We start from the raw sequence: 24,386 nt of genomic DNA, 5'->3' as shown, positions 1-24,386 counted from the left end.
CACGGTCAATAAGCCGGTAGGAGAAGCGAACTGGCGACAAGCCAATCCAAAAGCATAAGAATCAAGGTCCGGAGAGGAAGTGAAGGACCCCACCATTAAATTAATCACCGTAGCCACCTGCTGTGCTAGTAGGAGAGAGACAGACGATTGAAAAAGGGGGTTCTTCAGTCCAAGAAGAGCATGCAGAGGGATGCAGGCCACCGTTTTAAATAATGAATCCATTATGACGTCGTACACATCTTAATGTTGAAAATGTTCACGTTGGCGAGTGCTCAGGGGGTTTGTAAAAGAGCAGAAGACTAGGGGATGAATGCACTGTAAGCGGTAAAAGTAAGATCCGAGTCTAGAGTCAGGGAAAGGGGTCAGCAAGCCAGTAGGGGAAGACAACTGCTGACCACGAGCCTAAATAAAAATACGAGAACCGAGGTTCCGGATTGGAATGGAAAGATCCTAATATTACGTTCATCTGGGTAGCTTCTTTTAGCTGCCCCCTATGCTAGGGGGAAAGAGACAGAAAATTGAAAAAGGAGGTTGTTCAATCCAAGGAGAGTATGCAGTGCAAAAACATTCTTGGGGTTATGACTTGTGCATTAGGACATCTTAACATCTGCATTAAATTCACATTGGGAGTGTGCTAAGGGGGTTTGTAAAAGAGCAGAAGGCTGATCAGGATCTATACTAGAGTCAGGCAGGAGGATGAGTAGACGCGTAGGCTCAGAGATCCAGTGATGAGCCAAAACAAAAACACGAGAATGGAGGCCCATAGAAGAACAGAAAGGTCCTAACGTTAAATTTATCCCATACTAGAAGGAAAGAGGAAGACAATTGAAAAACAGGGTCCTTCAATGCAACAAGGTGGCTGATGGGTGTATATAGGCTGTAGGTGCTACTGCATTTTAAGACCCCAGTTTATTTGTGAAGTTTCATCTGAAGGTGGGTCAGGTTGTGCACCTTGTACATTTACTTTTCTCACTTTAGTAGACTGGGGTAGTACGGAGATGTTGCTGGTCGTAGGGTGTGAAATCCCTCTTCCAGTGTGTTCTCAATAGTTATTACAGCCCATTCCTGACCCCTTTCTGTGTGACGTTTGCTTGCTCTATGCTCAATCACCTGACTAAGTGTTTTGGTCAGCTCCCATAGTCCACACCTGCCTTAGTGCAGTCACCTGTTCTTTTCTTTTGTTTATGATTCATTTTTATCACTTATTTCCAATATGTGTTTACTTGCAGCTGGAATTCCTTGTGACTTCAACATCCTTATGGTGGCCGTTAAGTCCTTTTGCATTTGGGTAGATGTTGGGAATGTGGTAGGGGGCTTTGTAAAAGAGCAGAAGGCTGATCAGAATCTATACTTAAAGTCAGACAGAAGGGTCAGTTAACACATCGGTTCAAAGATCTAGTGATGAGCCAAAACAAATACGTGAGAATCGAGGCCCAGAGAGGAAAGGAAAGGTCCTAACATTAAATTCACCTTGGTAGCTCCTTTTTTCCACCTCATCCTATACTAGAAGGAAAGAAGAAGACAATTGAAAAAGAGAGTCCTTCAGTGCAACAAGGGGATTCAGATGGATGCAATGCTGCCGTCTTACTGTACACACTGATCGATCACGATATTAAAACCACTGACATTACAATGGCACCTGTCAAGAAGTGGGATGTTTTAGACTCCAAGTGAACAGTCAGCTCTTGAAGGGGACGTGCTTTAACCATGAAGAATGAGAACGTGTGAGGATCTGAGCGACCTTGACAAGGGCCAAATTGTGATGGCTAGACAACTGGGTCAGAGCGTCTCTAAAACAGCAGGTCTTATGGGGTGTTCCCAGTATGTACTGGTTTGTACCAATCAAAAGTGGTCCAAGGAAGGACAACCGGTGAATAGGCGACAGGGTCCAGGGTGCCCTAGTCTTAGTGATGTGTGTTGGGAGCGCAGGGAAGTCTGTTTTGTCCAATCCATCAGAAGAGCTGCTGTAGTACATGTGGCTCAAAAACGTAACGCTGGCCATGAGGGAAAGGGGTCAGAACACACAGTGCTTGCTGCATATGTAGATTGGTCAGAGTGCTCATGCAGACCCCTGTCCACTGTCAAAAGCACCTACTACAATGGGCAATGGACCATGGAGCAATAGCAGAAGGTGGCCTGGTTTGATGAATCATGTTCTCTTTCACCTCATGTGGACAGCTGGGTGTTTGTACATCATTTACCTGGGGAAGAGATGGCACTATGGGAGGAAGGCTAGCAGGCAGAGGCAGTGTGGTTCTGTAGGCAGTGTTCTGCTGGAAACCTTGGGTCCTGGCATTCATGTGGCTTTGACAGGTACCACCTACCTAAAGATGGCTGCAGACCACCTACAGCCCTTCATATCAACAGTATTCCCTGATGGCAGTGACCTCTTTCAGCCGGATACAGGAATGGTTTGAGGAAGATGACAAAGATATCAAAGTGTTGACTTGGCCTCCAAATTCTCCAGATCTCAATCTCTGTGGGATATGCTGGAAAAACAAGTCCGATCCATGGAGGCCCCATCTCGCCACTTACAGGACTTGGTGCCAGATAGCACAGGACACCTTCAGAAGGTTTGTGGAGTCCATGCCTCGATGGGTCAGAGCTTTTTTGATGGCATAAGGGGTTCCTACACAATATTAGGCAGCTGGATTTAATGCGGTGGCTGTAGGTGCTACTTCATTTTAAGACCCCAGTTTATTTGTGAAGTTTCATCTGAAGGTGGGTCAGGTTGTGCACCTTGTTCATTTACTTTTCTCACTTTAGTAGACTGGGGTAGTACGGAGATGTTGCTGGTCGTAGGGTGTGAAATCCCTCTTCCAGTGTGTTCTCAATAGTTATTACAGCCCATTCCTGACCCCTTTCTGTGTGACGTTTGCTTGCTTTATGCTCAATCACCTGACTTCCCTATAAGTGTTTTGGTCAGCTCCCATAGTCCATACATGCCTTAGTGCAGTCCCCCGTTCTTTTCTTTTGTTTATGATTCATTTTTATCACTTATTTCCAGTATGTGTTTACTTGCAGCTCTGAATCCCTTGTGACTTCGACATCCTAATGGAGGCCGTTAAGTCATTTTACATTTGGGTGGACTTTGCGCCTCTTTGCTCACCAGCCTGTTTTCCTGTTGCTCTCCTACTGCCATGCGTATCAGAATTTCCACGTGTTTCGCCTCTCAATAGATTCCGTATTGATTTGTCAGCCTTACTCAGCAGCCCTGCACTTTGTGCTGCTTCCTGACGGCTTGCTTACTGTTATGGGAAAATTGATATTTCAGTTACTAAGATTAGCAAGAAGAGATGGAAAATTCAGGGTAATACTTTTATTAAAACTTAATTCAGCTATCACATGCCTGGCATCAGAATTTGAAACTAGCCAAAGTATTGCCTTTTACATTATAGAGTTTCCTCTTTGAGACAGATGCCTACAAGAAAAAAAAATTGGGCCAAGGTGCCCCGTGGTCTTGTGCGTCAGTGTTTTATTTTCACAAAAAGATTGGGTAAATCTGGGCATGAAAATTGACATGCAGGGCGAATTTACAAAAAGAGTGCCAGGTCCCTTATCTTGCCAGGACCAATACGGTGCAACAGGGATGTGTTAGTTTTGCTCAGAATGGCTAAGCTGTTTACACAGCAGAGTGCCAGCGCACTCCAGTGAAGAACAAAAAAGAAAGAAAGAAGATCCTCAAAAGTAGGACACAAATTCAAAAAGATTCCCTCTCATCAGAAGCTTTTGTGCTTTTTGTTGTGTTCTTTCTGTAATGGAACCTCAGAACATGTATACCTACATTTATTTTTATCCCCCTTGGCACTTGTGTTGTGTAATTAGGTGGTCCTTGACTTCACAGCTTCTTTTCATGTATGTTTTCTCCGTGTCCGTGTGGGTTTCCTCCCACTGTCCAAAACACATGCAAGTTTGGTGTACTGGTGACTCTACCTTATTTCTTTATTCTTTATTTTGCTTTATACACTTTCTTGTATTAGGAATTTGTTAGTTTTCGGGGTCAGAGCGCAGTGTCAGCCATTGTACAGCGCCCCTGGAACAATCGCAGGTTAAAGGCCTCGCTCAAGGGCCCAGCAGAGTAGGATCCCCTTTGGCTGTAACGGGGATTTGAACTGGCAATCTTCTGGATACCAGCGCAGATCCTTAGCCTCAGAGCCCCCACTCTGCCTAGGCCATGGTGTGTGCTTGTGTGTTCATCCTGCGATGGACTGGCACCTTGTGCTAGCTGGGATTGGCTCTGTTCACCACATAACCCTGGTCTGGATTGAACAGGTTAGAAACGTGACATGGAAATAAAAACAGGTACAGCATGACACTGACAGGTGTTTGTGTCGAAGAGGAACACCGCTTTACCCTTGAAAAGGTGCGCCTGCCATGTTATCCATCACTGAGCCGTAAAAGTAGTCAACGTAGTTTTTTGCTTCTTAACTCATAGCCTGGGAAAAATAGTCTGAAGTTGAACAAGATGGTGCAGAGGGGTGAAAACAACATGCTTTGGCTGAGGTTCACCCAGAAACCTGCATGAGGGTTGGAGACCTACAGATCTTGCACATCTCTGCGGAAAAAGGGAGCGCCATCATCGCTTCAGTCTGCCACTATTTGAGATCGGCAGCAATGCACCCCCAGGCACACGTGCACCACTGTAAAGTGACAGGGCTTTCTTAACTGTGAGAAGCACAGCTCGTGTGGTGGTGAAGTGGTCACAGCATGTGTGTCCGGATTGCAGAATTCCAGAAGGGATTGGTTGGGTAAAACGTTCAAGCAGACGCTAGAGGTCACCTTTGGGTTTATTTGCCTTTTCACCGACTGAGAGTAGAGAAGAGTGTGCAGTGCGGGTTTGATATCCAATTCAGTGTCAGGAAAGCGGTGGCAAGCCATTTGTTTGCTCATTTTTCACTTGAGTTTTACTTTTCTTTAATGCACAGCTTTTTGGGGTGCAGATGTACAAAATCAGAATTGCATGACACTGAACTTGCATGGCACTTGCTGCGATAAACGGACATCTGTTGTTACACTTTTATGTATTTGATGGGGTCTCCCTCACACTGGTTATGTCAGTCATCGTCCAACCCGCTATATCCTAACTGCAGGGTCATGGGGGTCTAATGGAGCCAATCCCAGCCAGCACAGGCCGCAAGGCAGGAACAAATCCCAGGCAGGGCGCACACACCAAGCACACACAAAGGACAATTTAGGACCGCCAATGCACCTAACCTGCATGTTTTTGGACTGTGGGAGGAAACCCACACAGACACGGGGAGAACATGCAAACTCCACGCAGGGAGGACCCGGGAAGCGAACTTGGGTCTCCTAACTGCGAGGCAGCAGCTCTACCACTGCGCCACCGTGCTGCCCCAACTGGTTATGTTCAGTCATGAAATACAAGAAGCCCAGGGTATTTGTCTGTGTAGGGGTTCCAGTTCGTGTGGCATCCCTGTGCCCCCTGCTGTCGATGTTGTTAACTATGGCAGGTCGGTGACAGGGTGGCAAATTGGGTGACAATATGTACTTGCCCCAATCTGCATGGTGATGTAGACCCTTTAGCACTGCACCGAGTGGTTTAAGTGCTGATGTGTCGTGAAATGTTGTGGAGATTCTGTGTGATGCTCGTCAGATGTACAAGGTGGTGCAACAACGTGTAGGATGTGATTGAGGTAACTGATAGAATTCTGCAGAGCTTATTAATTGTGTATTTCACAGTAGCAGAGTTGGATTTCAGTGCACTGGCGACACAGGATTACTATTGTTATCTATTTCGACAGGAAGTTTTTGCACACTGGTAATATGGATACTTAGTTTTGCCTAAGTTTATTTGAATTTTTCATGCAGTAAGCATACAACAGTCTTCCAACTTCGGCCATTTCTGGTTCAGCTTACCTTTCTGAACTGCACTGCCCACAGTTTTCCCAAACATAGATTTAAAATTGGAAGCTGGCGTCTTTCACCTTTGGAGACACGGCAGCCAGAGTTTTGCACAAGGCGTCTGCACATCCACTGTCCCTTTTATTTCTACAATTATGTGGCATTCTCATGACCGTGTGTTACTAAATCCCCCAGTACAAAAGGAAACAAAATGAGTTCATCTGTGCACACTCGTTGTAACCTTTCCAGCTTTGCTGCGGTTTATTATGTGTGATATTTTTCTCACACTAAATTTGTCAATCACAGTGGCCTACCTTTCTATTTGCCAATTCATTTTTATGTTGCAACTTGTAATTTAGTGAGCTGTACCATAATTAGAATGCATTTTTCATGTTTTCTTAAGCTGAATGGCCCCTGGTCAGAGTTGTTCCTATAGTGGCGTCCTCGTTTTATTCTGCCCATTGTTTCCCTCTAAGCCTTACATTAATTATTTTAAATTATTAATGTTTTCTCAAGCTATTCAAATTTTTCTTTTATATTGTAATATTTTTTCACAATCAAGACCTCATTCTCAGTGTGATTTTTATTTCTATTTTAATGTCTAAAGTAGTAGGTTCCTCAGTAGGTTTAGTGTCGCTATTTTTTAAGTTAATTATGAGAGGGTAAGCAGAAAGTAGTACAAAATAGCTGCATCTGGCGAAGTGTGTCGACAATCCCTCTTTGTTGCGGCTTCTCATTGTTTTAATGATTAAAGCCCGTTAGGTTTGTTTGCCTGCCTGAATGTGTCCGCCGATGAGCTGTTCTCCTCACTTCTGTGATCGGGTGTCTCTGTCATGAGCCCAAGATGGTTGACAGCCTCTCGATTAGAGCTGCCACAGGGTCACACTCCATCTTTATTCAATCGCGTTTATTCTAAAAAATGCTTGCAGAAGTTCCACTAAGATGCTGCACGGGTTGATTTATAGCAATATGTCACAAGAAAGGCTGGTTCTTCTTCTAGCCCTGGAGTCTGCTGCAGCCAGAACTCATTTATTGACTCTTCCTTGGGGGCTCGCGTTCTCTTTAGGTTGCTGGAGTTCTGGAGCACAGCCGTCTTAAAAGAAGACTCCTCAGTGGCAAGTTACTGTGCATGCAGTTTAAAACAGCGGGGACCTGTGAATGTTTAGGATTACAACCTGCAAGGGCGTCGCAGCCTCTCTGTGCAAACTCAGGGCACCCCCTTCTGTTGAGTCGTCCCCATTTGTTGGGCTTTTTATGCTCGACTCTTCACAGTAATAGAAGAGCTTCTCGAGAAATTGTCAATTAAATAAGACTGATGTCTATATGAGCTGAGGCCTACCTCTGTTTTTGAGGAAGGTCAGCAGAGGGAATTCAGGAAAGATATATTTGTCCCTAATGCAAAGTTTGTAAGCTTCTACTTTATTGTGCTCTTCTTGATAAAAAATAAATTCTAAGGAAAAATGATAGATAGATTATTATTACTATTATTAGATAGATTATTATTATTACTATTATTAGATAGATACTTTATTAATCCCAAGGGGAAATTCACAATGCACATTTTGTCATTTCAATCGATCAGTGCTGCTGACGTGACGCCCATCATCAGGATAGTAATCTCTCCTCTCCAGTGTCTTGAAGTGGGTTTTGTCCCGGGACATCACCTGACTCCCTGCATCCAAAGACATGCACTCTAGTTGACCAAGCCCCTCATTGGCGAGACCTGCTTTAATTAACACCTCCACTCCCGAGTAGGGAAATTGGACGGATCTTCACTTCAGTTATGTTTCTTTTTTTTAATCTCTTCTGCGTATTTGTCATTTGTTGAGACGTCCTTTCTGATTTTAGTGGGGTTTTTTTTTATTCTAAGCATTATAATAGTGAGACAAAACAAAAAGATAAAGTGTTGGGACACCACTCAGTGAACCCTGTGTTGATTGGCAAGTTGGTAAAGCCACAAAAATAAATCAAAAGTAGAAAAAAGTTTTTTTTCCGGTATACTGAATGTTATGTTGTTTCGACGTGTGACTTTCAGTGAGGCTGGTTGGTAAATACCCCCGGAACTGAAAGGGCAGAGATGCTTGTGGAAGTGAAAAGTGATGTCATTGTTCATCTCTGGTCTTCATTTCTGAGGGCAAAAGAGAGAAAAGTATAAATGGCCGTGCCAGCCCGTGAGTCAGGGTAGAATTACAATTACATTAGTGTGTGTGTGATGGTTCAGCCAGGATTCCCCTCCTGGATGAAAGTCAAAGCCTTGTCTCATGTCTGTTTTGTTCATTTTTGATTATTTTATTTATGTGATTGTCACTTTTGTTAATTATTTGAATTATTCCTCGTTTGTGATTTTTGTCCCCAATCCTTTGTTATCTGATTTATGGGTGGTTCCCCAATAGGCAGGACCATCAGAGGCTGCCCTCTGCCCTATAAAGGTGAGGGTTTCCCACAGTGCCTGGCGGTTTATTTGAATGCGCCAGGGAGTTGCTGAGTGTTTATTGGGTGTTTTGCTTGTGCTTTTTATTATTTTACGGTTTTTGACTTCCTGCCCTGTTTTTTTCGACTTTGCCAGTTGATTCTTTTATTGAGACTTTATTTGCAACAGATAGTCTTGTTGCTCCAGGAAATTCCCTTTGTGCTCCACTGAGCTTTCTTTTGTTATAGAGCATTTTTGTGGAATAAATCTTTTTACTTTATTAAGATTTCTGTGTTTGCGCTAAATGTTTATCCAGAGTGCAGTATACTGTATCCCCCTCTGGTGGGTATTTTTGTGCATTTCTGGACTGACAAGTCAAGATTTAACTGAATAGAGTGTCTTGTATAGTTCATCTACTAGTGAATGCTGGTAAAGGTGTCGTGGGGTGATCTTGGCACTCAGAAGCTGTCATTGCTCTTCCCTTTCTTTCTGCCATTATGGTGTTTATCACTGGGTTGTGCAATCACTTTGCCGTAAACACACACGCACAACTAACTTTGCTGTCCTTTATTTACATTAAATATAAAGTTCGATGATCAATAAACACAATACTTACACTTAATTATGAAGTTTAAACATGTAGCTTCCATGTCCTGGGGGTGAGATCTCAATTTGTGCATGCTGATAAAGATGTTCTGCGATGTGTGTGGTGCTCAGCAGATGTCACTGCTTTTGTTTTTTTTCGCCATTACAGTGGTTATCACTTGGTTTCTTGATCAGTTTGCTGTACACACACGACCACAGTCATGGCCAATAGGTTGCCCCTATCTAACATAGCTTTCGATTGAAACCAAAATCAAGGTTGTAGCTCCAGTAGTTTGTGAGTAATTGCGTGACAGAAAGGCAGATCTCAGTGTTTTAAACAGTATATACAGATATCTTAAGTACTAACTTAATGTACAATATTTGTACAGATGTTTGTGTTGTAATTGCCATTTTTTTTTTTACTTTTCACTGGCTTTTTAAGTTAAAGTGTACAGCTTTCCTGAAGGTTTTTTTTTTTTTTTAGCACAATTAATTTTTGATGTTTGCCTTTTATTAGAAATCTTCCTTCAGAGGTTTGTTGATTTTTTGGTGTTATTTTTCAGTGCCATTTTATTTAACCTTGGATGCTGTATGTTGCAACGGTTGCTGTGGTGTTGCTATAGGTGACGTTTGGGGTCACGCTGAATGTGTCCATAGGGGTCAGGGTGTAAAGGTCAGCTCCATACTCGTCCTGGTGTTCGAGACTGGACACCTTGACTTGTGAAGTGCTTTGCTTTTTATCTTTTGATCTGATGTCCAGATTTCTTGCTTTTCTTTTTCGACTTTGCTTTTTGGTTTCTGTATTAGGCTGTGATAAAAGGTAGAATTGACTTTTTCATTACAAACTTTGCTCAGTTTCTGACTCGTGTTCATTTTTTTCCTGTTTGTTAACTGAAAAAAAATATATTTGCCTTTTTCTGAAGGCAGTTACACAGTTAACAGTTTGAAAATGAAATTAGAAACTCGTTTTACATCATTGCAGCCAAATCAAGTTTGCAAAAACTAAAGGCTTGTCAAAAATAGAGATGACTTTGCAATGTTGTCCTTTCCCTTTTGGTCCATGTATTTTTTGCCGTGCCCCCTTTAGAGGCAGGTACTCATTGGTCTTGGACTGCTTTTCCTGCAGCTTGTGCCACACTTCGATGCCATCCTTTAATGCCGGGGATATGCGTAACGCTAGGTGATGTGTGCACTTGAGGACAGCTGCTGCTACACTAGCATTGTACTGTCTATACTTGCTTGCATACTTTAAGTAAAACTGGAGGATTCCACCAGGTGGCAGCGTGAGAAAGCATCACAGTGAGAAAACAACGTCCAGTTTCACTGTGTTGTGAGTTGAGGGAAGAAAAGTATTAAAGATAAAAATTCTCTGCATCCTGAAGGCTGTTGTGAATGTTTTAAAAAGAAAAAGAGGGCAACAGTGACACAGAAGATAGCATGTGAGACCTTTAAATGTATCACGTCATTACGATAGGGAATATGTGACACTTGTATTGCCTATGCGAGAAATGGTTGAAGAAAAGCACCATGAATACATTCTCATGGCAGCATTTAAGTTTGACAGTTTGCTTCACTGCATCGAACCATTCTTCAAACATCAAAACACACAGATTGATCCTGTTAGATCTGCAATCCTGCCATCACATGTTGAGAGTAAACAACGATTTTCCCCCTGGGATTAATAAAGTATCTATCAATCTATCTCTATCTGTCTGACATAACATACCAAAACTTGAACACACAAGCCACCAATATTTTTGCTTGTACATCAACTTGCACACGCATCACGTTAATTTCTGACAACATGCTCTGAAGGTACATCAAAAGAACGATGGGAACACGTGGCAGCCATGATGTTTGTGCGTAAGTGTTTTGAGAGTGAAGTATCAACTGGCCCTAACTCTATCCTTGTCCATCACATTTGGCAGTTTGCTAAGTAGACTTCAAGATTTGAGCTCCAAATCAGAACAGACACTTAATGAAGCACTGCCCCTCAGACGTTCAGTGGCCTTGAGTACACATAATGCAGCCCAGCGGGATGGTGCACATAAATTAGGCTTTTCTATACAACAGTATCTCTGTTGTTCAAGGCCTGATGCTCTCTTGTTGTGCTGGTTAGTGTCATTAAAAGATTTCTGTTTAGAGTACTAACTGTCAAGTGCTGTTAAATTTGTATGGCAATACATTGAATCACAAATCAAGGGTTTGTTTTTATCCTGATTAATGTTTCCTTATTTTATTTCCAGCATACTTCCATTGATGGCTACCATGAACCATATATTCCGCCCACTAAGTCGAACAGTCGGCAAAACATCCCCCGGTGCCGGAACTCCATCGCATCAACCACTGATGAGCAGCCCCACATTGGCAACTATCGCCTGCTCAAAACCATTGGCAAGGGCAACTTCGCCAAAGTCAAGCTAGCAAAGCACGTTCTGACTGGAAGAGAGGTGAGTAGCAAGCAATTCAGTTCTCAGCGGCATTTGGCAACTCTTCTGATTTCTTATGTTGAGTTTAAAGGGTTAATGAAAATCTTTCTTTCTAATGCCTTTATAGTTTCACTGCTTAGAAAAGTATTAAGGATATAACAGTAAATCCTCTTAGTAATATTGATGAAAATATACATGAAGACAATTAAGAAGGAAATTACTAAAACCCATATTTAACAGCGATAAGGGCAAAGAAGTAAAGAGGGAAGTAAATTATATTAAATATTAATAATGGTGAACCAACTGTCTTGCTACGACAACTTGGAGATTTAGGGGAAACAAACACCATACAACTATGAATCTTTGTCCCAACAGCAGGTCATGGGAACTATACAGTATAGTGTTATGGACATCCAGGTCACTGAATAAGTGAAGAACATTGCATGTTCTGAAGATTTTTATATTGCCTGCTGAATCGAAGCTCCAGTTTGTGTCAGTTTACGAAAATTAACTGAAAATTATAGCCCAGTACATTTATAGTATTTAATAGACTGTAATCATGTGAAACATAGTCAATTTTTAAATACTGTGTGTTTCTTGCTGAGCTTGTGGTCCATCAGTGCACCTTTATCACTCAATTACTTATGTACCAATTTTGCATAAAGGCTGATTTATACTTCTGCGAGGAGCCTAAAGCACAGCTATGCTTGTGCACTACGCTGTCACAAGCAGTTTGTATGGCACAACATATGCTTGAATGCTAGTTGGCAATATTTGTAGCATACAAGAAAAGCAAATAACCCATTACAAAGCAGGCAGTTTTTACTCTTCAGAATCACTAGCCATTTTCTTCTGTTGGCGAATGTATTTGTCCCTCATATTTTTCCTTTTTTTATACATTTGCTGACATTCAAATTGGAAGACAAACGGAAACACAATTCAAGAAATACGTAGTTACCGAACTGGCCAATCAGAGTCACAGGGGTCTATGGGTTCACTTGAACATGACACGTAGTCACATTTGTGAGGATGTGAGCATCAGGCTACGTTGTAGAAGTAAAAATCAGCCTTAAGCAACTCAAATCAGTACACTACAAGCCAAAGCCTGTCATGACAGCACTGGAGGCTTGACAGGAACACTAGATGAGGGGTTTAATCATTCACAGGACAATCAAAAAGGACCCACGTGAACAGACAGGGAATGTTCAAGCCCCACAAAATGACCAGGACAGGAACCAAACCTGGGTGCCTGGAACTACAGGGCAGAGGTAGTAGTTAACATTATGGTGTAGCCATTTAAACGTGTTGCAACAAATTTTAATGAAGTGGTGGATATAAAGCTCCTCCTGTGTGCTGTGCACCATATTTATGGAGTGATATGATAGCACTCCTCCTGAGTGTTGTCATTATAGTTGTTAAAATGTGCATAAAACAAACAGAATAAAACAGTAAGCTCTGTGCCTGATAAACGTGCAATCAACTTTAACACAAAATTTATTTTCCCCTACAGAAATCTGAGAAATATCTTGAAGGATTGGGAATGTAAATGATAAAACATTTTCCATTAAGTCCTTCATTTTGTATATAACAGTAAAACACAAGGTCCTAATTTTAATATATATACAAGTAAAAATGCCATTCTTTGTATAGTTTAACAGTGCACTAGTGCATTTGGGGTGTCACAGATTTTCAAAAGCTTTGCATTTTATGAGGCTTCTTCATATTCCAAAAATGATCCTTCAAATTACACATTTTTGACTGACTTAAATCCAGTCCAGGATTGTGGTAACTTGAGCCAGTCCCAGCAGCATCAGGCACAAGGCAGGAAGTGATGCTGGACAAGATTCTGGTCCCTCCAGGACACACTCACACACACGTCTACACATCTAATTGCAAACACCCAGATTAATGCATGCTTGTAATGGTGGCGGAGGGGCATGCACAACCCACGCAGCAGCAACTAGGCCAATATTTAAACCTAAGACTCTGGAGCTATGAGGGAGCAATGTTAGCCACTGGGCCACCATGCCACCCTCTGGATTTGTTGTGATGTCTTGCCCGTTTCGTGCAGTTTTTACTTTGATTTGAAGGCCTGTATGTGATCCAGTATAATGAGCAGTTACGTCAGAATGACCAGAGAGAATTTATTCAAGAGGGAACCACCTGTTAGGAGAACAGCACTATTACATAATAATAAGGACTGCATGTGGCATTTTATTTTAATTCAGAGCGGATGTGATAAATATGCTTGTTTTAATTAGTGAAAGATAGGATTGAGCCAAAGGACATTTTACAGATTTCACTGTCAAGTTTAAGAAAGCATTAAAAGCTGCTTGCAGCACTAAACTAGTGTGCCAGGAACTGGAAAACTAAAAAGCTAAAGTGTGATGAGCCTGTAATAAGGCCCCATTGAGGCCATTGTAGGTCACTGAGGCAGAGGCTGGCGTCCTTTTTGGAGAAGTTCAGCGAGAGATGCCTTAACTAGGGTTTCCTTCAGTTCTGTACACGTTAAGCAATTATAGATTTGATCTTGATCCAGTAATTAGTTAAAGGTGGAAGGTTGGATCATGGAACTTTGAAAATGAAAGGCTGAGACTTGGCTCATTTTAACTGCTGAAATTTGAGCCAGAGGAGATGGTCAGAGGTTAGTCTGGAGGTGAGAGCAGTCTTAACTTCACCAAAGATGTGCAGCAAATTGGAGGGTGCAATTAAACCTAAAGACAGGCAGCCATCTATTATCATGTATCTAAAATCAGAAACAATAAGGATGTTACAAGATAAGCGGACAGATTTTTATAAAGAGCATTTACAGGAAATTGTGCTGACTGAGACTAGTGGATTTTGTATCTAGGTAATATTTCAGATTGATTAAATAAACTCCTTCCTGCATTGTACAGTGTTTTTACAATCAGCTGTGACCCATGTAACCCTGAACTGGATTAAATGGATTAGATGATGGATGAAGGAATGGGTAAATAAACACTACACGTGTGCAATGTCTAATGGGGTAGTTTTAGTAATAACAGAAATTCATCCACATAGAAAGTAATGAAAACTAAAAATACAAAAAAAATAAATAATAAAAGAGAGAAAAGGTATGTGGAAATAATATGCAAAAAAGATTAAAAAAAAGATTCAAATTCAGTGCCACAGGGCAAATCTGAGATTTGAGGCAAAAACTGATCCGCCGTGATATGCTTGATGACTACAGTTGCATGGACGTATCGAGCTTCAGCGTGGTGCAGTAGATACGTGGCAAAAAAGTGGAAGGAAACAACTGACAATGCTCATGTAAGGGGAAACGTGGAAATTACTATGCCCTGTGCTATGATAGGCTACAAGAACACAATGGGCGATGTCGATTGTGGGGGAAAAAATATTTTAAAAAAATTAACACCTATGGACATTGGTGACGGTTTCAAAAGACAACAAAGCATATCTACTAAATTTGCATCAGTGCAGCAGTGGACACTAGACATTCCTTTCCTACTGAGATCAAGGTGACATTTTGGTATTTACATTTTTCTGTTACATGTAATTACTTTTTCTGTTGTTGATAAAAATTCAACACTTTTGGCTTATTTTCGGGGAGGAAACATAACACTAAGGAGTTTACTTAAACCAGAGACACAATTTCCAAACAGATATTCAAAATCCTTGCGCATGAAAACCCCAGATTCCATATATATATATATATATATATATATATATATATATATATATATATTCACGGCATTCGTAGTCTGTGTCACAATCTGATTGTATGGGTGGTTACCTACCAGGTAACGCTTGTGGTTGGCCAGCAATCTGCTAACATCCGCCACGGTGCCCTCAGTTTGTGAGGAGCAGATCATAGAATGGTTGAAATAGTTTACTGTCAAATAAATGCAAAGAGTACACGACACGTGTTTCGCCCTCATTCTGGGCTCATCAGGCGTACACACTCCACTGCACTCCCTCTCGGGAATCGAACCTCGGACGTCAGCGCCAGAGGCGATGCCCCTAACGTTGCGCCACGGCATGTGGTTCGTTTATTTGACAGCATGTAGATCGGGGTAATTACATTCACGGCATTCGTAGTCTGTGTCACAATATGACAGTAATATCGTGCATCGCACCGTGCCCCGTGCATGCGCACTTCACCAGAAGACACCCACACACGGACACCTGGACGCACATAGGGATTTTATTAAAGAGGATGAGAAGCAACTCATTGCACCAGTTGGGGTTAAATAACTTGTTGCCAGCTGAAAGATAATCGCCCATGCAGTAATTATCCAATAGGAGGCTCGTACCTATTTGCTTAGTTAAATCCAGGTGGCGACTTTTTTTTGGCCAGGCAGTATATATATATATATATATATATATATATATATATATATGTATATATATATATATATGTATGTATGTATGTATGTATGTATGTATGTATGTATGTATGTATATGTGTGTGTGAGGATACACACATCAGTATATTGTCAAGCTTTTAGCTCTGAGTGAGTCCTTGTGAGATGAACTTTTGATGCTTGTAGTAGTAATCTCAACCAGTAATTGGGATACGGTTTCTTATTTAAAATATAACATTTGAATATATTCAAATACCCATTTGAAGTTATTGGGGTTTCATAAATGTACACCATCTTTTGGTATTGTATATTTGTCTCAGTTTGACAATTAATTTTGTGGTGTCGCCGTTTGTCTGTCAAAAAGCAGCAACCTTTGGGTTATGAACATGCACGCTCACAATCTGTCGTTATCTCTTTGAACATAAAGGAGACAAGACGCCGTGTAAGCTGATGTCAGGCCTGGCCCTCTTGTCTCGGCTGTCCACTCCTCCTTGGATGATTACAGGATCATTTAGAGCAGTAACCTGCTATTTTTAGTATAAACTGGTTAACTTTCATACAAAAGTAAAACTTGTTGAGATTCCTATACCTAATAGAAATTGTAAAAAAAAAACAAAAAAAACAGGAGTTTGGACTAACTATAAAAGGTGGCAGCCATTGTTTTAAATATCATCATGCATGGCATGCAGTTGCTTTTTTCGGCAAAGAGTGAGTGTGGAGGTGATATAGTGAGGTTCACGATCTTATATTCCCATGTGGTTTGAGTGCTGTCTGGTAGTGTTACATGGCATAGACACAGATTGCCCCTGATGAATCTTAGTGATGAGAGTATTGGCACTTACTGGCTGATTTGGCCTCAGGTGCACATGCGGAATGAAAATTTTTCTCTTTGATTACAAGTACAGATGAGGTTGACTCAGGTGTTGTGTGTGACAATGGAATGGGAAACGGTGTACACTTTAGAAGGCTTAATAATATAATATGATACAGATGATACATCTTAGCCAGGATATACTTACTTTGCTTTCTTCTAAGATTATGTCATTCAGTTGATTTCACAATTAACACAATTCACTGGCTTATTGTTTATTTATTGTTCCAAGTTACTGAGTAACCAGGTTAATATGAGACTCCTAGGCTTTTTTTGGCAGGAATATTTGACTTGTCAGTACAAACGTATACAACTTTCTTTGCTATTCATTTTTGTTACCATGGACTGGCATGTGAGGCTGTAGTTCTGTTCCGATCCACTGACGTGAATACTCAGCAAGTGGCCTTTGTAGTCTGGAGAAAAGGATGCAGGACCACCACATCTTGAGTTTCCCTCTGAACTCATTAATATTCATGCACCTAAGCCCCGCTGCAGATTATCACCATACATTATTCTGCACTCCGGTAGTGCCAAAAGGCGTGCAGTTCCCCTAGCTACACCGCATAAAGCGTATTAGAGTTTTGGGAAGAGCTTTGGTCTAGCCTAATTGTTATGCTTGAGTAAACTCCAAGAACAAATTAGCACAAGATAATAATCTCACTGTTTCCTTTTTTAAAAAATGCATTTTACCAAAGGATTATGACAATATAGGCAGTTTTCTAATGTAATGTTACTTGGTTTTATTCTGCATTATTTTACAGCTCTTTATATCTATGTCAAGAAGTCAAAGTAAAGATGTAGATGCAAATCTATCTATCTATCTATCTATCTATCTATCTATCTATCTATCTATCTATCTATCTATCTATCTATCTATCTATCTATCTATCTATCTATCTATCTATCTATCTATCTTTCATATAGTGCCTTTATCTGTCTGTCTGTCTGTCTAAACATATTTGCCCACTATGTATGTACTCCAGGATTGTTGGATATTTTTCACAGTGAATTGGGTTACTAAAACACAGTTAATTAGCAAAAGAGGGTTGATTTAATAAATAGCACAACATTTTGATGCTTTTTTTTGTTACAAATATTCTAACATAATATTCTCAGATATGACTAGCCCCATTTCATGTTTTTGCAGTCCTCAAAGAAAGCTATGCAGCTGCAAGTGCTTCATTTAAAAAAATGAGTAGCCTTCTTGGACTTGGTACATGATTGTGCCACTTCACACCCGTTATTCTGGAAGGGCCTCAGGGGGATGAGCCTCTCTTAACACTTCCTGGCCCATCCATTAATGATTTTTTATGAGACAAAAATGTTTTTAATACTTTTGTATTTAAAAAAAAAAAAAAAAAAAAGACACACATACACACACACAAACATATAAAAATATACCCATCCATTGTTTTATAGTCCTCCGGCCATTAGTGGTGGAGTCAGTTGCCCTCAGTAGGTGTCTTTCTTCCTGCTCTGGGTGACGAAAGAGACAACAGTGTTAGCAACTGTGCCCCCTCTCACCCCAGGGTGGTATCGCTTTACTCCAGTAAACCAGGAAGGTGATCCTTCATTACGCATGCACAACAATATACTGTATATATACTGCAGTTGTGAATTAACAAAGAATTAAATAGCTGATTTTATTTTTTGATTGCTAGCCATCCATTTTGTGGCTATGATTGTGTTTCATGCCTTGACTGGTTATTTGTTGCTAGCAGTAACTCCTGTTAGGTAGGAGTTTGTGAGTACGTTTAAAGTTGTCACCATAGAGTGTTATAAATTATACAGCAGAGAGCATTTCTTTTTTTTTTTTTTTTCCAAAAATTGCAGTATGGATATTAGAACGGGCGGCACGGTGGCGCAGTGGGTAGCGCTGCTGCCTCGCAGTTGGGAGACCTGGGGACCTGGGTTCGCTTCCCGGGTCCTCCCTGCGTGGAGTTTGCATGTTCTCCCCGTGTCTGCGTGGGTTTCCTCCGGGCGCTCCGGTTTCCTCCCACAGTCCAAAGACATGCAGGTTAGGTGGATTGGCGATTCTAAATTGTCCCTAGTGTGTGCTTGGTGTGTGGGTGTGTTTGTGTGTGTGTCCTGCGGTGGGTTGGCACCCTGCCCGGGATTGGTTCCTGCCCTGTGTTGGCTGGAATTGGCTCCAGCAGACCCCCGTGACCCTGTGTTCGGATTCAGCGGGTTGGAAAATGGATGGATGGATATTAGAACATGCATGAAATCCATCCATCCATTTTCCAACCCGCTGAATCCGAATACAGGGTCACAGGGGTCTGCTGGAGCCAATCCCAGCCAACACAGGGCACAAGGCAGGAACCAATCCCGGGCAGGGTGCCAACCCACTGCAGTGCATGAAATCACCCCCAGTTAATTTTACTGCTGACAATATTGTAAAGCACTCGGCCGCTCAGTCTGAGATTGAAGTGAAAACCCCCACATTGAAGGTGACAGAATGAAGCTAACAAGAACTTGCACATGGCTTGCACTAGCATTGGCCATGAAGGAAAGTCAGACTAAATTACAAGTACCAAGCTTGTTAATTTTGGGTGACTTGGCTACAATCAAGTTATACTAACCCACTACTCAGGAGATCTTCCCGCTAGGTGAGTTATCACTTTTGTATCTCTCCCCATTTCTGCCTGGGTGTATGTCCTGCTTTATCTGCCTCAGTGATGCTCTATGTCTGTATTGAGTGTGTCATTTATATAGTTTGCAGCTTTTGATTAATCTCTTATATATATATTTCTCTTCTGGTTCGTCCTGCTTCCACTTCAAAACCGGTTCCGCCCACACGTAGCCGACACGGCATTTCTCGATTCCTATTCGCCCTCTTCCATGTCATGCACTATACTGGCCTGCTGAACGTAATACATCCAACAAGTAGGCTGCCACAACGGTAAAGTAGCTTTACCACCTTTGCGGGAGCCACATGTGTCTTTACAACAGCTTCTTACACAGTGTGATACCCGGCGGGGGTTCATGCCCGGCTGGGATGCCCAGGAGGAGTGGAGGAGGGCTTGTGCCTCCTCCAGGACACAAGAGGGGGCGTCCTCCCTGGTTTCTTTGGGGACCACGGGTACAGAGCTTGGAAGCTCAACCCTGTAGGGGCCCGTGGTCACTGCCAGTGGGCACCCCGATGCCTTGGGAGCCCTGGACCTCAGTACTTCTGCCACACCCGGAAGTGCTAGGGGGAAGAGTATTGGGGACACCCGGAGGACTTCCGGATACGCCAACAGAGCTTCCGCCACACAGGGGTGTGGCTACAGAAGCCCTCAGGATGCACCTGGAGTCCTTCTGGGGTGAATAAAAGGGGCCGCCTCCCTCCAGTCAGGAGTAAGAGTCGGAAGGAAGAAGATGAAGCTTGGTGGAGAGGAGTGGAGGCGGACCAGAGACTAAGAAGGCATTGTGTGGCCAAGGACTTAAAGGGGTGTTTGGTGCTGAGGCACTGGGATTGTCCACTTGACCTTTGTAAATTATGTATAATAAACGTGTGTGTGGTGATACCATCATGTCTACCTGTCTGTGTCCGGGCTGTTCCCCACAACAGCAAACCATCAGAAGCTAAAAATGATCGTGAACACATTCGAGAATACAACTCTTCTCTAGCGTTTGCTTCCATGGGTGCACAGATAACTCAACCTCCTGGCCACGGACCATACTGTTTTAAAATACACGGGCAAATTTATGATCAAATCTCTCCACTATACAGTAACACTTCTACCTCTCCAGGATATGGACAGTTGTATGTTTTTGACACAGCGCAAGCTACTGAAGTACGATTACAAAATAAAGCAAACTCTGTATGCAGCAAAAATGTACTTCTCCAGCTAGATTCCATGCTCAGAACCATCAACCCCTTCGCTAAATCATACAAACACATGCATGAAATCGCTCAGTCCAATCCAACAGCATCTGTAGGAATGGTTTTCAAGGAAACCCCTAGGCAGGATTTACAACAATACAATGCCCCAACATGTCACACCGATGTTGCAGTGATTTTCATCAGAGAAGATGGCGAAACACCTGCCAAAAGGGACATTTGCATCTATCCCATAGGCAACTCCTGTAAGCAGATTTCCACGCTCAATATGAATTGCGATCCTATGGTTTACCCACTTTTATTCCCTTACGGAGACATTGGCTGGCACAAAGATTTACAACATGTACCCGATAAAAGAACCACCAAGTGAATAAGGCTTACTCAATGTCAATTTTACGTGTACAGATTAGCAATGTGGAATACATTTAGTATTTTGCACTCCACCGGCAAACTATTCCAACAGTACGTTGTAGATGCGTATGTTAAAACAGAGGGCGCGCGTCTCAACTATCTCAGATTACATCAACAGGATCTGCGCGTGGAACTATCAGATGCACTGCAAGCAAACGCTGAAAATAACAACATACGTGTAGGCAAAAGGATCATATTACCGTCCACATTTCCAGGAAGTCCAAGATACATGTAATCCTGCTTGGCCGAAAAATTCTACATGCACACTGCGTCTTTCAAGAAGTATTTATTTCTTCTTGATTTCTGAATTCCTTTCTCACCGTTTTCCATTCCTATTCTTACACCGCCGTATGCTACGGCGGGCGTTGGCTAGTATATACATATTTTATTGTTATTGTAGCAGTCAGCAGACAGAGGTACTTATTGATCAAGTGAGGCCAAGTAGTGGCAGTGTTTACTCCAGAGTACTGATGCTGCCGTGTTGACAGTGAACTCCTTGAATGCTTCCCATCTCTTCCATAGCACTGTAGGGAACACTTCCCAGTAGCTGGGCTCCCTGCAATACGAGTGCTTCAAATATGAGTCCTGAGATAGCCTGGTCTGATGTTGTGCTTGAGGAGGACCCCATGTGTTGGTGACAGGCGCTCATGGACGAGCCAATGTACTGTGTGTTGCAGAACAGCCGAAGAGTCAGGAGCCCTGAGCAATCAAATGTGGATGACAGGATCACAAGAACGTATTTTGTCGGGATGTGTGTGTGTGTGGAGAGGGAACAAGGTGAATTGAGGTGCAAAACATCCCAGTGCTCGTATTTGTATTGTTTTTTTTTTGCTTGTAACAGCAGCGAGGTTTACATGGATACGCTAGGGCTCAGTAAATTACCTGTTCTTTGTTATGACACAAAACAATAAATACACCCAGTTGTCGCTGGGGGCGTAATCTGCTTATCCTGTGTGGTGTCTTTCGGTGTGTTTCCATCTCTCTTGTCTCTTTGCTTGATTAACGATTAATTAACATTTAATTCAATTTTACATTGGGAATTCATATTGACAAGTGTCAGTCCACAGTAATGCAAATGCCCACGTAAAGATTTGGTTTTGACAATGGGTCTGTACCACCTGTAGCATCTGTTAATTTCAGCCAGATGATTTCTGTAACAACTTCATATTTGTTTTCGGTTACTGTTGTGCTGGTTGTATTTTCATCAGTGAGGGCTAGTTGGCCAAGTCCCCCCCCGTATACTTGACTAGTCTTACTGTGAAAGTGTCGGGTTAGCTTTTCTACAATAACAACAATCTACATTGGTATAAATGTCTGAAGGCTCGCTGCATCATCAAGGACCTCTCTCACCTCAGCCATGGACTGTTTACCCTCCTTCCATCAGGAGGAGCCTTCAGTCCTGCAGCAGCAGGCTCAGGAACAGTTTCTTTCATAACACCATCGCCACTCTGAACTCTCAACCCTTATCACTCAATAGCTGACTTTTCTAAATAATCAATAAACTTCTGACTGCACTTTATGTATATTTTCACCTGTTTACATGCATCTTATTCTGTACATAAGTATATTTAATATATCCATATTTATTCATATCATGTATCTGTACTTACTGATTAGTGTTCATATCTACATACTCATCCTTGTATAAACTACTATCTGTAAATTCAAATATCATACAGACATGCGAGGTGAGGCACAAAAATAACCGGACTGGGCTTGGGGATTTCCTGGGAAACCATCTGGAGGTCGGCCGGGCGTGAATCATAGAACTATATCCCCTCCTACACGCCCTGTCAAACCACCGACCAGCCAGGTATATCCTGTGAATAGCCCGGCCAGTATTTGCACAACAATCGCTACACAAATTGCCGCTATAATGTTGGGTAAAAAAAATCAAACAGCAAATCAACATCAAATTTCTTGCAAATTTTCTCTTTTTCCGTAAAGCAGTTTTTGACTGACAAAAACATTTCTGTCCTCAATTATCCTCCCTATTCACCTGATTTAGCTCCCTGCGATTTTTACTTGTTCCCAAAAATCAAAAGTGACCTGAAGGGAACACAGGCCTGTTGAAGAGCCTCAACCAAGAAGACTTCCAGCACTGTTTCAATCAATGGAAGATACGTATGGAGCAGTGTAGAGATCGGGAGGGGGAGTATAGAGAAGGTGACAATGTTTAGAATGCTGTAACTCATCAATAAATGTTTTTTTTTCCAGTCCGGTTATTTTTGTGTCTCACCTTGTATATTCTCATTTGTATACTGCCTTATTGCACCATACTGTCTATGCAGTTTAATATCCTGTTTCTACCCACTGTCTAATATTTGCACTTTCTGGTTACATGCTAAACCTCATTTCGTCGTACTTATACAATAACAGTAAAGTTGAATCTAATCTAAATCTAATTAAATCTTTTTAAATAAAAAATGTATTTTCTTACAAATGCTCTGTGGCAAAAATAAGTTTAAAAAAATAAGAGCACAAAAGGTATAGAAGGCAGTGCCTTTAGAAGGCACTCTCAAAAGTGAACAAATTCCCAATCCATAATCCAAGAGGTGAAGTCAAAAACACAGAGCACAGGTTACAAAAAATGTAGAAAATCACAAAAAGCACAATGACTAGAGGCACTCACCCACACCACGCACACATTCAGAATGAACCGCAAGGGACTGTGTGTTGTCCACAGCCTTTGCAGGACTTCTTGGGAATCAGCCACAAAACACAAGGAACACAACCGAATACAACTTGACATAAAGAAGCTAGGTAATCAGCACTGTTAAAAATAGAATATGAGCAGAATAAACATAAAAACAGCATTAGAAACCCAGCCAGGGGAGGAACCCTGGCTGAAATATAACAGGTAGAGTCCCATCATGTCTTTTGTTATAATGAATCAAAAGAGCCCCAAGGCTGACTTCAGTCCAGCATTTAGCCTTTACCAAGTTTATTTTTCGCAACAGAAGTCGTTTGTATTCACTCAAGCTGCATTTCCCGTTCCAGCATCTCAACATACACAGGCATGAGGAAAGGACGTCTCGTGTATGTTGTTGTATGTCATTTGCAGAGATCTCTTAAGAAAGGTAGTTTTACTGGTTGCCATTCTTGCTTTTTTCCAACCAGTGGTAAGAGACATCAAATCTACAAAAGGGAAGTGCAATCTGACAGATCCAGCGGCCTAAACAAACTCTCATTTAAGATGTCTGGTTCTGGCTGCTGTGACACTTTCCCAAGTCATCCAACTCAAATGTCTCATCTAGTCTAATTTTTTTATTTTTATCTTGCAGAAGTCAAATAGAGAAATTAAATAACACAATATAAAAGTAATCTTATCCACTATCAAATAACAGTGTGCTGAATTATGTTGACTAAATAACTTATTTTCATGGTCCCTCCAGTTTACCAAGTGTGCTAGTTAGTGAATGACCCATCTGGATCTAAACTGCTGGTTGTTATGTAGGTACATCTGAAAAAAAGAAAACCTTTAAATGACAGTACAGTAGCACTACCTACTTCAGTTTTCAAATTTAGATTTTTGTTTCTCCTTATCAGAGCTGTGATGTTTTCACAGTCAGCCACTGAAGCAGAACTCTGCTCTTTCTTGGACACACGTTATGAGAGCAGCTCCCTGAGTGGAAGGCTACTCTGC

General features: G+C 41.8%; 1 protein-coding gene across 3 annotated transcripts in view; it reads left to right on the top strand.

The window, feature by feature from the left end:
• mark1 (MAP/microtubule affinity-regulating kinase 1) overlaps positions 1-24,386 on the top strand; it is a 409,722-nt gene that overhangs the window by 123,013 nt on the left and 262,323 nt on the right. For all 3 annotated transcript variants that reach the window (XM_028820601.2, XM_028820599.2, XM_028820600.2), the window contains exon 2: positions 11,104-11,307. In XM_028820601.2, coding sequence (XP_028676434.1) covers positions 11,104-11,307 — 204 coding nt within the window. The remainder of the gene's footprint in view (positions 1-11,103; positions 11,308-24,386) is intronic.

The sequence above is a fragment of the Erpetoichthys calabaricus genome, chromosome 15 (assembly GCF_900747795.2).
Source record: "Erpetoichthys calabaricus chromosome 15, fErpCal1.3, whole genome shotgun sequence".
NCBI classification, from domain to species: Eukaryota; Metazoa; Chordata; class Cladistia; order Polypteriformes; family Polypteridae; genus Erpetoichthys; species Erpetoichthys calabaricus.
The sequence above is the reverse complement of the archived record's forward strand: the minus strand, read 5'-3'. Positions and strand labels throughout refer to the sequence as shown.